The sequence below is a fragment of the Chelon labrosus genome, assembly GCF_963514085.1.
Source record: "Chelon labrosus genome assembly, chromosome: 20".
Taxonomy (NCBI): domain Eukaryota; kingdom Metazoa; phylum Chordata; class Actinopteri; order Mugiliformes; family Mugilidae; genus Chelon; species Chelon labrosus.
Window position 1 is genome coordinate 3,251,238 of NC_140353.1, and position 15,096 is coordinate 3,266,333.

General features: G+C 40.4%; 2 protein-coding genes across 2 annotated transcripts; both read right to left on the reverse strand.

The window, feature by feature from the left end:
* Positions 1-815: 815 nt before the first annotated feature.
* asmt2 (acetylserotonin O-methyltransferase 2) lies at positions 816-4,791 on the reverse strand. Its single transcript, XM_084569857.1, has 8 exons — positions 4,635-4,791; positions 3,662-3,836; positions 3,324-3,453; positions 3,097-3,165; positions 2,890-3,008; positions 2,657-2,794; positions 2,294-2,416; positions 816-2,176 (listed from the first exon to the last, which is right to left on the reverse strand). Exons 1-8 carry the CDS (start codon positions 4,740-4,742, stop codon positions 1,965-1,967), a joined length of 1,074 nt encoding a protein of 357 aa, XP_084425983.1. The 5' UTR covers positions 4,743-4,791; the 3' UTR covers positions 816-1,964.
* A 2,478-nt stretch (positions 4,792-7,269) lies between these two features.
* Positions 7,270-14,335, reverse strand: pgrmc2 (progesterone receptor membrane component 2). Its single transcript, XM_084568460.1, has 3 exons — positions 13,756-14,335; positions 10,703-10,858; positions 7,270-8,111 (listed from the first exon to the last, which is right to left on the reverse strand). Exons 1-3 carry the CDS (start codon positions 14,096-14,098, stop codon positions 8,014-8,016), a joined length of 597 nt encoding a protein of 198 aa, XP_084424586.1. The 5' UTR covers positions 14,099-14,335; the 3' UTR covers positions 7,270-8,013.
* Between the last annotated feature and the right edge of the window lie 761 nt (positions 14,336-15,096).

Genomic DNA, 15,096 nt, shown 5'->3' on the forward strand with positions numbered 1-15,096 from the left:
TTCTCCTATTAAAAACTTCCTGCAACAAAAGTACTCAGCTATTATTAATTCCAGAAATTCACGACAGCGCAAAAAAGGCAATATTTTCACGTTTTATTTTCATATTAATTCACACTGTACACTCACAATTCACTCAACCAGACACCATGGAGGTCAAATAGCAACTTTTGTTCCATTAAAAGTACTATATGTAATAATAATAATACAAAATAAATGTTTTTAATGATGCATATTTATGTCATTAAGCTAGGGGTAAATATTATTCAATTTTTGAGTTATTTTTGTCCCAGTTTCATATTTCATACTTGTGCAAATAAACAAATCAATCCTAATGATTAAGAGTCTTCAGAAATGTTATTTTTCACCATGATTATGCCCAGATATGTATTTTATTATTTATTTTCCTCCTTTGGCTGAAACAAAACCTTCATAACGTCCTAAAAATATGTTATATTACTGTTATATTTTAAGTTCTTAAATGTTAGAGTTTTGATTTTAGTTTTTTTCAAGGCGGATGTACTCATAAAGCTCATTAGTACAATTACACGTTTGTAAAAGACAACTCAGATATGTTATATTTAACCCCCTTTATGCCCAGATATGCATGTTAAACATAGCATATTATACTAACTTGTTCCAATTTGGTGTTTGCTTTGAGGGAAATATTCAGAGTTTTAATATCAAAAATAAAACTTTCAGATATGTGCTATTGAAATAGGACACAAAACAAGTCTTAGAGCACCGTGTGCTGATCCAGTTTTTATCTTTTTCTGTTGAACAGAAGCTGAAATTCAGACGTGTCCCGTTCACATTAACCAGCGTCGCTAAATAACATCAAATGCAAAATGCTGCAGAGGCTTTTTCAGACGTCATTAAAACTGAAACGGGGGTAATCTGAGGGTGAACCTGAACGCATCACAGTGAACAAGAAAGCACACACATTTACAACCCAACATCACAACACACTGATTTGTTTTCCAGCCTCAAAGTCAACATTGTGTTCAAAATTAAAATCAAAATTTAGTCTGGCAGAGAAACAACTACAGCTGCAACTACAGAGACTGAGAAATGTTGCTCTTCATAATGAGTATGTGGAGACGTTTCGGGTGCACATAAAAAAATATATCTTATCTCAAGAGTGAGATGCTACCAATGATTTTAAATCTATTAATCGTGGGAGATGTATCGTAATGTCAAAAAACTGGATTAAGAAAAATCTAATATAAGATTATGACTAGATAATTTCTTCTTGAGTAACTATTTGTGACATCAGCGCAACATTTCAGTTGAAATTCCCAAACGTGTCAAAAAGTTGACTATGTAATCGTTTAGAAATAACGCTGCAGTATTTTAGTGTAGTGTAAGTGATTAACGACATATAGCTGCAAATATTCAGATTGAGGTTTTTTGTTTTTGTGCCCATTTACTAGTCAGTCGGCAAAGCAGCAAAGTAAAACTACATGTAGTCAGATAAAAATTAGTTACTGAACTGTGACTGTACCCGTGATGGCTTCAATAGTCACATATGCATTCGTGCAAAGTTAGTCAAATAAGTGGCAGTATTAGCTCATTAGCTTAGCTTAGCACAGAGACAGGAAAAAGATCACACTGTACAACAATACAAGACAAAATGTTACACTAGCAGTCTTAACGCTAAGCTAAGCTGACTGCTGCTGTTGTTGAGAGCTGTCTAACTCTTTTCATCTAACGTCATAAAAAGCAGAAATGTCCCTTTAATCTGAATTAATTCTTCTTATTTGATCCAATTCTTTATGAAGGTGCAGAAATATGTGAATATTCTCCAACAGCAACGTAATCAGCATGATATTTGAAAAACAGAAAGTTGATCTGAAAACACATCACTCAGGTTGACCACAACACAGACTGGAGATCATTGTGCAAAACAGTTTCCATCTCACGGCTTTGAACACAGTAAAGTTCAGTTCTCTTAACCCTGTCTGAGCTCATCTGGTGGCCAAGATGGCGTCGTAGGACTTGCCGGTGCGGCACACCTGAACGCTGTGGAAGCCGGCCTTGTTGAGCATGCGGGTGTACTCGGACGGCGGGCGCTCCCTGCCCTCCGTCTGCACCAGCAAGTTGAGGGAGAAAATCTGAGCCATGACGGGACCTCGTCTGTTCTCGAACAGCAGCGCTTCCACCAGCAGGACGCCGCCGCCTGGGAGGAGGAGGAGGAGGAGGAGGACGGACAAAGGCACAGAGGCAACTGTGAGTTTAAATGTAAACTATACTAGGACACAGTTTTAATACAAGAAACAAACCAACAGAAACTCACCTGGTTCACAAGCGTCGTAGATCTTCTTCAGCAGCGTCAGGCACTTCTCTTCAGGCCAGTCATGAATGATTCTGGCCAGAACGTAAAGGTCAGCAGCAGGAATGTCACCAGTGAAAAAATCTCCTGCGTACAGATGATATATATAAAGCGTAAAAATTAAAAATTAAAAATAAATAGATAAAGTAAAATAATATGCCATTTAATAGCACAATAAAATAATATTAAAAAATATATATCATTAATTAATTTATAAAATGTGACATAAATTTGTCCAATTTTTTATTTTTATTTTTTTATGGATTGATGCTTAAATTTATTTCTTTATTTATCCTTAATCGTTGATTTTCCCTTAATTTTTCTCACCAGTTTGAAATACAACGGCGTCGTTCTCCAGAGAGAAATGTTTCTGAGCTGTTTCCACGACCTGCGGGAGGTCGAACACGGTGACGGAGGACGAGGGGTACGCCTTCGCCATCTCACGGGCCAGAGCCCCAGTGCAACCTGGGAGTTATATACAGCACACATTTAATGGAAAAATATACACGGACTTAATTCAGCATAAAGACTGAAAGCAGATGGTTAATGCAGCTCCTCACCTCCCAGATCAACGATGGTCTGGAAGCTGGAGAGGTTGAACGCTGTCACGATGTCGTGGCCGTCAAGAACCCACGAGGAGTTCATCAGACCCATGAATTTCAGCATCTCCTCCTCTGATCTGTGCGGCATGTCACAAAGAATCAGCGACAGAGTGACGTGACGGAATTACACAACGAAGCATTCGAAGCAACAGAACGGGCACCGACCTGTAAATAGCTTGGAAAACCTCCTCTGGTGGAAGGCCGAAGGTCTTTTCATTCTGGTTCTTCCCCTCCCTGCAGGAAGGAGAACAAGTATTTATAGTTTGTGGACATGGAAATGAAAACAGTGTCAAATGAGTTTGGTCTTCTTCTACAGATTAGATCAGCTCTGGATGCTGTTATCTTCCCCCTCCACTTCGCCCATCTCCATCACTTGATGTGAACTCACTGACCTTACGGCGTCGGCCATGTTGTTCCACAGCGGGTAGATGGTCTGGGATTGGTAGATGATCATGTCGTGAAGAGACTTGGCGCTGCCTTTGGCCAAGTAAAGATTTGCCACGTCGCTGCTGCTGTACAGAGCTGCTTCGACAAAAGACATTAAAGGTCAAGGGCAACAAACCGAAAGCTGCAGAAGAGATTTACGTTTTAAAATCTGGTGCTAAAAATCTTCCAGAAGAGTGGAGGCTGCAGATGAGTGCCCATCAGAAAGTATGCATGCAAGTGTCCACATAATTACAGTTGTGTAAACTGATGTTCAAACCAAGCTAATGCTGCAGCTCCTCCTCACCTGTCCCGTCTTTCTTCTCCACCTCCAGGATCTCGATGCCGACCAGAGCGTCCAGCAGCCTCTCCATCCCGTCCACGCTGGCGCCCAGCTCCTCGGCCACGTGCCGGGCGCTCAGGGGCTCCTGGGACCTCAGCAGCAGGTCAAACACTCCCAGTTCACAGGCTGAAAATATCACCTGTGGGGAGGGGAGGGACGTGGCATCGCGTCAACACCTCTTAACTATGCCGACTGGATGGATCACAGTGAAACCTGGCACAGAGAGTCATGGTGACCAGAGGTTGAATCAAACAGACTTAAGAGATGCAATCAGCTCTCGTCTTTAGACCAGCAGGAGGCTTGTTTAGCTCGTTGCCCCCAAAGCCACATCGCTAGAGATAATGAGAGCTGAAAGATTACTCTGTTATTTATGAATTTATTGTCCAAAAACCCAAAAATACAAGTATAATAAATACATTTCTACTTCTCTCTATATATTATTTTTATGACAACCAGGTCTCATCTTCATCTGCTGATGGAACGCTCCAGAGATCCTCTCCTCCTGTCAGAGCAGCTACTAAATAAAATAAAACCTGGAAGCAAAACTAATTTCCAAACGTATTTAGATTCTTTTATTAATGTCTTTTATTAATTTTGCAAGCAGAACATAAACTATTCGATGCAAACTGAAAGAATTTAATAAGTGCTGGAATTATTGATTTGTCTACTGTTTTGGTGACTGATTAATCAATTTCTTAATTAATTTGCACTTCCTTCTTAGTTTTCTGTAATATTAGATGACTATAATTAGCTGTTCGCTTCTTGGTTACAAGTCAGTGACATTTATGAACCAAACAACCGATCAGTTAATTGATAAAATAGCTGTTAGAGGTGGAGGAAGTGCTCATATATTTTAATAATATAAACCTATGCTTGCAGCGACCCTCCACTCATCACTGCAGACTGTGCATCCTAGAGATCAACTCCTGGCTGTTACCTTTGACACCCTGAAGCCGTTGAAATACTCCAGAAGTTTGAATGGGTAGTCCAGCTCACTCTGGGATAGATGCTCTGCCATTGCTGCACACTGCACGGACAAGCACATCCAACACAAACGCGCTTAGACCCGGAGGAATCCGTGCACAAAGTCAGGTTTTAGTGGATGATCACAAACCTCGCTGTGTTTGGATTTGGATGTGTAGAGGAATCTGGTCAAGGGGAGAGGCTGGGAGTTTGCTCCAAAACAGCCAAGATGTCGGTGGAGTACTGCGATGGAGCCGCCGCCGTTCTTGCTGCTGCTGCTGCTGCCGGGGGTGAGGTCGGTGTGAAATGGTCGTCGGGGTCATGAGAGGATAGGACGCATCCCTGCCCCGGATCCTACTGCACGAGATCGAGGGATTCACGCAGCGGGGGATACACGCCGAGCATCAACAGCGACACTTTCAAAAGCAGCAACGCGGAGCAGGCGCAGTACCCGGTTCATCCGCAGAAGCAGAGGTGGCGCTGTTGAGCTGCCGTTGATGATGACAGGTTTATTTTGATTTCTTCCTCTGTGGAATCATCAGCGATCAATAAATAAAATACACACGGCGCTTTTACATCTAAAACACGGAACAGATTATGTGACATGTTTTTAAAATAAATTTAATATTTTCAATGTTTTTTTGTCCATGTTAGAACATTTAGACAGCACTGTATGAGTGGGCTGTGATCAAAATAAGACAAAAAGTGTCATGACTTCATGTAATGGATGTTATTATTTGTCTATATCACACTTCTTTTGCATGCTTCATATTGTATAAAAATTTTTTGTTTAATTTTATTAGAATAATTGGTACAAAAAATATTTTAAATGTGGCTAATTATTATTTATGTCCTTATTTAGGCTCATTTATTTGCTCATTACTTCCTTATTTAAAAAAAAAAAAAAAAACATTTTTCTTTTCCTTCTTTCCTCAGTTTTTCAGGTTTGCTGCTCTCTGTTGTCTCATTTAAATTCTGTTGTGACGAACGTCTTAAAAACCATAAACATATATATTAAATTCATGTAAAATTAATCAATGCAGGATATCATATATCATAAAATATATAATTATATATATATATATATATATATATATATAAGAAAATAAAATGAAAACAATATTAAAAAAATAAATATAAATTAAATGGTATATATATAAAATATGTAAATATATATATACACCATTTAATTTATATAGTGTTTTAACATTTTCATTTTATTTTCTTATATAGATTTATATTAATATGTAGAGATATTTGTATATGTACCATTTAATTTTATATTTATTTTTTAATATTTTATTTTTATTTTCTTATATACATTTATATTAATATATTTTGTGCATATTAGATGTTATACTTTACTATTAATAAACATTTTTATTGATTTATCTCCAAATATATTTCTGTATTGATTCATACTCACTTAATTAAAAGATTTAAATTGTTTTTAACAAATTCTTTTGGTTTTAAATCACCTTAATCGAGCCCCAGTGTCTTATTTACTAATAATAGTCTCATAATGACACATCTGGTGTTAACATTTATGAGTCCACTAAGCATATTTTAATTTTTCAGCTAATTTTCTGAACTTTTTACTTTGCCGTGCGTTAACAGGATTCCTGATGAGTTCTATTCATTGAACTGGTAAATCCCCTATCAACCGTCTTCCTGGTGGAGATTCAACCACGCCGTCTCCGAAAGCAAATAAAATTCCAGACGTCTTCAATTATTAACCAAATCGATTTATTATGCATGAACAAATCCCTTCCTGCCTCTGTCAACGCAGACACGCACACACACACACCCAACATTTAAATACATGGTGGGAAAGTCGGCATAGCTCACTTTTGTTGCTGCACATGCTTCAATAAAATGATAGACATATTTACAGGATAAGCAATGTCTCCGAAAAAAATATTCTCAACGACAGCTCCCGGTCCCGCCCTGCAGCACTTTTAGCAACGCTCCTTTTATTTTGGAAATTCACCCACATTTAAAAAAAAAAAATAAATTCAGAACTGAAAGAAAAGAAAAAAACACAAACAATGGGGGTTTTGGCCAATACGACATAGCATTATATGTATATGAGAGTTCATCAACTACATAAATATGGCAGTAACACTGAGTTATTTATACGGTCTATTTACAAAGTGTGTGAAGTGGGGAAATATTACAGTCTGTGCTGGACGACTGACGCAACGTATGCCTTCTTTAAAGTCTGGGGGACCGAGTCTAGGACAAAAAAAAAAAAACGAAAACAAAAATAAACAAACCCGACACCTCCATCCCTCCGCTCACCTCCTCTGTTTAGACCGGTCGGGACCGACACGACAAACAAAATAAGGCACAATTAATACTTGGACCATTTGTCAGGGGGACTCTACAGACTTTGCAGCTGGCTTAGTGAGGCATGTAAACAATTGAGTCGATTGATTAGGACTGCCATGTCACCTTCCCTTTGTGTTCCCGATCAGTGATACAGTCCGTCTGATGTGATTTGAAACAGGTTTCATATGGCGAGGACCTTTAACCCCCCCCCACCCCCCTAAACCCCGTCCAAAAAAAATAAAGAAAAAGAAAAGAAACTCCCCTCCCTCCCTCCCGCTATGCTACTCAACAAATACAATCACATGGTGACAAACAAAGAAAACCAGTAGTGCATACACTACAAACACAACAGGTAAATGCGACGCCATCCGCCTCTCGCCTTTGGTTGGGCCACAGCGCTGCCCTCAACACTGGGAGGGAAGGGGAGGGGGGAGGTGAATCGACCAGAAAGCAGAAATGAATGATTGATTGGTTGATTGATTGATAAGCTGTCTGAAGCTGAAGCGATGTGACTGAACCAAAGATAAAAAAAAACACAAAAAAAAAAAAAAAGAGATCTGTTTCCCCCATCCCGACTTCGCTGATCGTCTCAGATCGCCACGTTTTCTCCGCGCAAACTCCACCGGTCGCCTCCCACCTCTGAACTAAAATATTTTTGTTTCGTCTAAATGGCACGGGCCCCCCTCCTCCGCCCCCAGACACGCTCGCGCCTCGTCAAAAGGCCTCCGATCGCTCTCCGTTGGTGGTAATCTCGGCGGGATGAAGAGGGAGGGAGGTCTGGGCGTCGCCCTTCCAGAACAGCCGCAGCACCGGACACATTTTTGGGGGAGTTGAAGAGTTTTGTTTTGTTTTTTTTTTCTCAGGGGGAGCGGGGCAGGAGAAAAAGGGGGGGTGGTGGGAAGGGAAGATGGATGGGGGCAGGAGGAGGAGGAGGAGGAGGAGGAAGAGGAAGAGGAGGTGGTCTGGGGCGGTCTGTCGCAGCTGTTTGGGGCTCCTGGCTTTGGTCGGTGTGATGGAACCGCTCAGTCGTGTTTCAGGTGGTCCTTGATGTCTTCCTCGTCCGTGTACTCCGACGGCTCGTCTCCGGGCTTCAGCAACCTCCCGACGTAATCGTATTTTTCTGGAGGGAGGAAAGTGGACAGTTATTATTTATTATTTTAGGGCTGATCAATCAATCAATCAATCGACTAATGGTGAATCCTTTTTGTCTGACCAACATTTCAACAAACCCACTAATATTAATAAATGAATTTAAACAAAGAAAATACTCTAATTTAACAGAATTTAAACCTGAAAAATGAAAGAAACAGCAAAAATGAACTGTCTGTAACTTATTAGTCATCTGTTTATCAGTTCCCTTACATATATTTAAGTTTTGGACGTATTTTCTGCTCACGGTTTTATTCCATCTCACAGGCACAATAGGATTTGCTGCTTTTTATGATTACAGTTTATATTATTTTGGGTCTGTTCTCTAGATAATTCTCATTTTAACCTTTTTTTGGTTGATTTACAGAACAAAACAATCAACTGAGAGTTGTCAGCAGATTGACAGATACTAGAAATAGCTAACAGTTTTGATTCTAATCAGAGTCCCAGACGTGAAAGTGACGTTTGAGATGTCTTATTTTGTCAAACCAATGCTCTAAAACCAAATATGTTCAGCTCTGAAGAGAGAAGGAAAAGATAAAAGAAAAATGCAAATGAATATCCTTTAAACAGATTGATAAATTAACATTTCCCATCATGAAAAACCAAGACAACGGATAAATATTCTAATTCTTTTGTGATTTCAGACTAAATAATGATAAAAACTGCAAATATTTACTGGTACTGACGAGCGGCCGAATGATTAGTTCATCAAATCACTTTAATATCTTTGACCTTTGGACTCATTTATCAGACAGAACATCACATTTTGCTCTGGACATTTCACAGTTTTCACTATTTTATTCCATCTCCCAGACAAAACTATTAATAAAGACAAAAATAAGTCTTTTAATGTGAGGATTTGCTGCTTTTTACGACAATAAACTGAGTATTTGTCATTTAAACTTCATAAATCAGATGTTGAGAAGGAAAAGGCAAATTCATTTCCTATAAATGAAATGATGAACTTATCATTTCACCTTGGTCTCACTCAATAATCACCCTGAACATCCAGAGACAGTGCCGTCCTGTCCTGGGAGAGCAGCGACACACGCCCAGTAATTTACTGACATCTTCTTACACGATTCAATCAGTTCAGAGCTGCCAACGAACAAATCTGCTCCGTGCAGCTTTAAACGGTTACGTGACGGGTCCAGAGACTTTAATTTGAAGTGAGCAAAGCCCTGGAAAGAACTTACTCATACAGAAGATTTAGCTCACATCTTCTGAGGAAGGTTTTGAAATTATAAACTGTGTTACACAGAGTAATCCATGAATTATGACACTCTGGTCTTTGTTTTCTTCCCGTTTGAGTCTATTTTTAGTTTTAACTGCACGTCAGCGCCAAGTTAACTCCAAAGTTTGAGTCCAGAGCAAATTTCACTAGAAAACATTTCCTTTTAGAGCTAAAGTCATTCGCTGCAGAAGAATCCAAATAACAGATTCATTGTTTAAATCATTTCTTAAGTAAAAAATGTCCCAAATGTTCACTGTTCTCTGGGTTTTGAATGTAAATATTTAGTTTTAACTGGTCTGAAAACCTTAAGGCGGCCGGTGAATTATCACATCCAACAAAGAAAGGTTTTAAGAATCTATCTTTTAATATTTCATGGACAAGATTATGTTGGATTTTATTTAGTACCGTGCAAAAGTACCAAGGCCTGCGACTAAAATATTACTTCTCACAGTGAGATTAACCGATTATTTGTTTGATCTGTGAAATGTGAGAAGAACTCCGCAAGAGACAAAGAAATGCGTCTGAAAATCTCATTTTCTGTGGGTCAGCTGATTGTTCGTGCTCCCTCCTCAGCACAAGTCGGCGTCTGCGCAGCCGCTCTGTTTTATTTGAAGAGCTGCATCTGAAACATCACTGCAGGAATTAGCGCAGATTATTGCCTGTGGTTATTTTCTTTCTGACACAAGGTGTTTGTTCTCTCTTTTGGCTGCTCGTCTTGTTTCTACAGCTTCCACTGTCTATAAAATAGCAGATGAAAAAAAAAAAAAAAAAAAACCCGCACACGAGCAAGTGATTTCTATTGCAGAGCAAAACCACAAAATATTAAGTGAGATGTGAGAAATGCAAGCATCAAATCCTCACATCTGAGAAGCTTTAATGACGAGACGTTGCCAGGATTAGTTTAAAAAGAGGACGATTAATCATCTGTCTGTTGATTTTGTGCAATAAAGAATAACACACTGCAGAATAAAACCTGAGCTCTGTCTCTTTACATACTTTTACTTCATATTTTGTGGAGCAGAAAGCAAATAAATAGTTGGTGAATTGATGTGAAAGCTGTATTTATTTTGTCTAAACATTGTCTTAAAATAAATTTTCCAGCTTTGGACTCAGGTCGGAGTAATTAACACACTCTGGGATGATGTTAACTGTGTGCTGACAAACTGTTTATCAGTTAATAAAAAGGGATATGAAAGCAAAGATGGCTGCAGCTCCACTTTTATTTCTTTTGCACTCAGCAGCTCAGTGGGACAAGTAATAAACACAGGCGTGCAACCTGAGCCTGATCAATATCCCAAGGAGGAGTTTTCTCTCTGCAAGCCTACCCATGAACTGCATCTCCCACTCCCTCACGCTCTCCATCTGTACGGCGGTGAGGTCCGACAGGTCGTCGTACTCGTCCCTCAGGGCGTCCTTCTCCAGGCAGAAGGTGGCCAGGCCTCTCGAAGCATCCCGGCCAGCGAAAATGCCGTAAGGACCATCTGAGGAGCGAAGCACAGCGGCGAGGGGTGAACAGAAGCAAATCGAGCTGCAGACGCTGTATCATTAAAGTTTCACACGGTGTCAAACTGCTTTACCGAGAAAAAGAAAAAAGAAACGCCGCGAATAGTCGAGGGGTAAGGTTTCTGTAAAGTCAGCTCAGGCCTGCGTCACGTGACCGACGCTGCGGCTTCACATTAGAGCCGCTAATGAAGAGTTCACAGAGGGACGCCAGAAAAATCAGACATGCTTTCAGTTTTCTGGAAGGAGATGGTTGATGGTGATTCTCTGTTTTAATACTAGATAAGAGACTTGACAGTTTCTGGTAACGAGAAGAGTTCGTTTAATTGTCTTAAAGGTTGCGTAAGAGCTTAATTACAGCTTCAGAGATCTGACAATTAATCAGCAGAACATTAATCATTTTAACTGCCGATGTTCAGGCAGAAATCTCAACCATTAACCAGCTCAAGCTGCTCAGATCTGATGATTTATTGCTTTTTTTAATGACGATATATCTTTAAATTTTGAGGGAACGACTGAATATAAGACGCAGGCTGAAGACACTGTGGGAGCATTTTTCACATAACTAAACAAATTAATAAGAGTGTTCAAACAAGTGTTAGTTGCAAAGACGTGTTCAATAAGAAAAAGGAAAAGTAAACTACCATCGAAGCGAAAAATGAACAATGAATGATTCAATGAACAGCTGTGAAATAAAATCCACATTTTCACAGATTGTTTGTTTGCAATATAGGTTTAAAAATACTTAATAAGAACAAAATTGATTAGAATCGTTCCATTATCAACTAAATAGTTTGTTATTAAGGTTTTAAGTTCCAAAACGTGAGAACTTTCTGCTTTTTATTGCCTTGGGTTGTAGTTAACGGTTCCGCCTTTGGGTTTTTGGACTGTAGAAGAAATATTCTGACACCTGTTGCTGCACTTTCCTGTAACTTTTATCAACAAAAACAGTGTACAGATGATGTGGAAGACTCACTGATTCATCCGATGCCTGTAAAAAAGAGTTCAACCACTTAAATGATGACTTTCACAGCCGTCTGGGGGCTGCTGCTGCCTAAAACCATCCTCATGGCATGATGCTGCCACCGCCATGCTTTACAGTAGGGACGGTGTGTTTGTGCTGATGTGTAGGACAGCAGCTATTATCAGTTTTTGTCTCATCAGACCAAATAAACTCTTTCCAGTTGACCTTGGAGTCTCCAGAATACTTTTGGGTGACCTCTCGTCGAGACTAAATACGAGCTCTGCCTGGTAAATAAACATGAGCAACAGTTGAATTGATTAATTGACATTACTTTGTAGAATCCGCTTTCACTTAGACAACAAAGTTTGTTTTAAAATAAAAAAAAAAAAAATGGAAAACATCTTTGTGATGTCTTTTTATAGGAACTGAATCTGACTTTAATAACGTCGATGTTCATTCTCATAAATCTGTCAAGCAGCCCTCCAGGCCTCCCCCTCGAGTTTTCTCCCCGTTGCGAAACTTTCGTCATCTCCCAACATGAACATCATCTGACTAGCATGTGAAAACTCTGCAGGCCCAACGGGGCAGCCATGAAGGCCAAAAAAATATGAGCTCAGTCCAGAGTTGAAAGCGTTGTTAAAGAGTCCACGGAGCACCTTATCGCCTCAAAGATTAGATGTGCTCCCAGCTTGCACAACCGGCACGAATTCATACAGATAAAGCTGCAAATGCGAGTTGAAGTGAAGCCCGGGTGACGCTACTGCATGGCAACACTGCTGTTTCCCATTTATTTAGAGAATCGTAGCCTGTTTTTAAGCGCCGTGAATCATGCCTCACAACTGAAGAATGAATTTAAGAGGCGTGTTTGCGTCTGAATTATGTTTGAAACACTGGAGGGCATCGGCTGCCTCTAAAAAGCAAGATGGCAACTTGTGTTTTCAAAATTAAAGCATGATATGTTTCATTTCGTCGAAGAAACATTTTAAAAAAGTCTTCTCAAACTCCACTAACGGTCTTCAGTGATGTTTTCTGCCATGTGATTGATTAAATATCCGTCCCATCTCTACGTCCAGGGTGGCGGACGCCAGCTAGACAGCACGGGGTTTGACCCGCCTCTGAAACAGTGTCCTAATGTGGTGAGGTGGACAGATTCAGGCCTACTTGGCTCTGTCCTGTCGGTGTGGAATAGCACTAGACTGACACATGAGCCTGCTGAGAAAAAAAAAAAAAAGTGTCTGAATAATAATAGTTTATTACGAGATGACAGGTGAGTCTGCCAAGTCAGAGAAAATGCTGAGTAGAAGCAGAGACGTGTTTTTTTTTTCCAACCAGATAAAAAAGGGGGCGTGTGTAAAACCTGAAATAGCCTGAGTGAAAGTAAAATTAAAAAAGTGCAATATATATCTTAGCAATGCTGGATATATATTCCACATATTAGAGTAAGATTAGATCATCTTAAGGTTTAAATCTTCGTGCAAAGTTTCATAATTTGATGCATGTTGAGTCCCATCACTGTAAACAAGCGGCGGGTCCAGATCAGACAGCCAGACAGTGCAGAGTGTCTGTGCACGTCAACAAGCTAACAGGCTAATGCTAGCAGGCTAGCTTGTTAAAATCTCAAGACGCCAACAATATAACTTTATATTTAAGTGTCACGGCTGTGGTGTACACGCAGCGTGAGGTTAAGTGTGTTCAAGACATCATTGCAACAGCCAACAAGTCCAAAGAGCAGCGACAGTTAGCTAGCAGTTAGTAGCATCCCCATTCAATAACATAGACAAAGCACAGAGAGCTAAGCTAACCATAACGGTTTGCGCCCAAATTTTGGTTCGGGACAACTCACCACAGCTGGGGACATGTCAGACAACTCTGGCAGCTTGCGAAATGGTTCATATGCCCTCCCCTCTGACTCACCTTTACCGTAAAACTTTTTGCCGCTGGTCACGTCGAAAATCTTCATGTTGACGGCCATCAGGATGCGGGGGTTCTGGAGTCCGTCGTACTCCCGCAACTGCTCCAGAGTGAAGTCCCGTCTCCTCATCTTGGGAAGCGCCGAGGCCTCGTCGCCCTGGGCCGCGTCAGCACCGAGCCGCCTGCCCCACCGCCGGTACACCGCCACGCAGACCGCCGCGACCAGAACCAATATACTGATATTCAGCAACATCGCGCCGAGGCCGAGCCCGTCCGACTCCTCCGCTGCCCCCTGCCCGCCGCTTGTGTCAACTGGTCCGCTCGAACTGTCTCCATCGTCCGCCATACTGCACGGTTAGCGCCTACCCGCCCCTGGCCGGATGCTGCGTTCAGGTCCTGTGGGGAACGGCGGAACCACTAGTTGAGCTAGCGTTGAGAGTTGTTATTGCTGGATTATCGATCTAGAGGCCCCGCTTTCCCCTTTTAGTTAAATGGGTGAACAAACAAAAAAATAAAGGGGCGTATCAACTTCTCAATAAGACATAAACATAGAAAACATACCACCTGGAGCAGTTTAAATGGAAACATTAACAAATAAATTAGAAAAAAAAAGAGGTCAGTCACAATAAAACTTCCCTTTTCATATTATACAGTTAAGAGCCCAATAAAAATCTCTCTGTTTTTGGAATTCGATGTCAAACAAAACAATGAAGCACTTGTAATACTTTTTGTGAATTTAACACATTTGTTTTCATATCGTTTTGTCATAAAGCACATCTAAGAATTTTGCTCACTTCTCGTTAAGTGTTGAGGTTTACGGGGTAACGTGAAGGCAGCAAGTCACCCGCCTACCACTGGTTTGAGCCGTGTTCGTCATTTTTGTCCCCTCATCGGCTTCCGTAGATTAAAAATCAACCTAAAACCAGAAAACGACCCTTTACTTACGGTATTTTTTACCCTTTTAACATCTTCACATGTTTACTGATGACTTATATGTTTGTGTTTTGCTTGTTTATATTTTTTAAACTATTTTTCCTTCCTTACAACAAACAGTTCGGCCTCATTATGTTGAGACCTTTTCTTATCAGGACCACAGGTTGTGTTTGTATTTCACTTCCACATTGTTTTGATTTTTCTTCAGCTGGTATTTGCATGCTTCTTGCACATTTTCCACCTACCTGCTTGCCCAGACTTTTAAACAGATACGTGGCAACTCGCAGCTGGTGGGACACACGTGTTTATAGTTGGATAATGACAGCAAACAGCAGACGAACTTGTGTTGGGAATAAAAACCTGCTCATCGAGCTCGATGAGTCACTCGCAGAAACAGCAGAAGACACTACA

Excerpts from the sequence above, each read along its gene's own strand:
- pgrmc2 (XM_084568460.1), bottom strand. The coding sequence starts at position 14,098 with ATGGCGGACGATGGAGACAGTTCGAGCGGACCAGTTGACACAAGCGGC. Across the intron at positions 10,859-13,755 it reads CAAAAAGTTTTACGGTAAAG|ATGGTCCTTACGGCATTTTC; the intron begins GTGAGTCAGAGG and ends TTCGCTCCTCAG. Across the intron at positions 8,112-10,702 it reads GTGGGAGATGCAGTTCATGG|AAAAATACGATTACGTCGGG; the intron begins GTAGGCTTGCAG and ends TCCTCCCTCCAG.
- asmt2 (XM_084569857.1), bottom strand. The coding sequence starts at position 4,742 with ATGTGCTTGTCCGTGCAGTGTGCAGCAATGGCAGAGCATCTATCCCAG. Across the intron at positions 3,837-4,634 it reads ACGGCTTCAGGGTGTCAAAG|GTGATATTTTCAGCCTGTGA; the intron begins GTAACAGCCAGG and ends CCCTCCCCACAG. Across the intron at positions 2,795-2,889 it reads GACCATCGTTGATCTGGGAG|GTTGCACTGGGGCTCTGGCC; the intron begins GTGAGGAGCTGC and ends TATAACTCCCAG.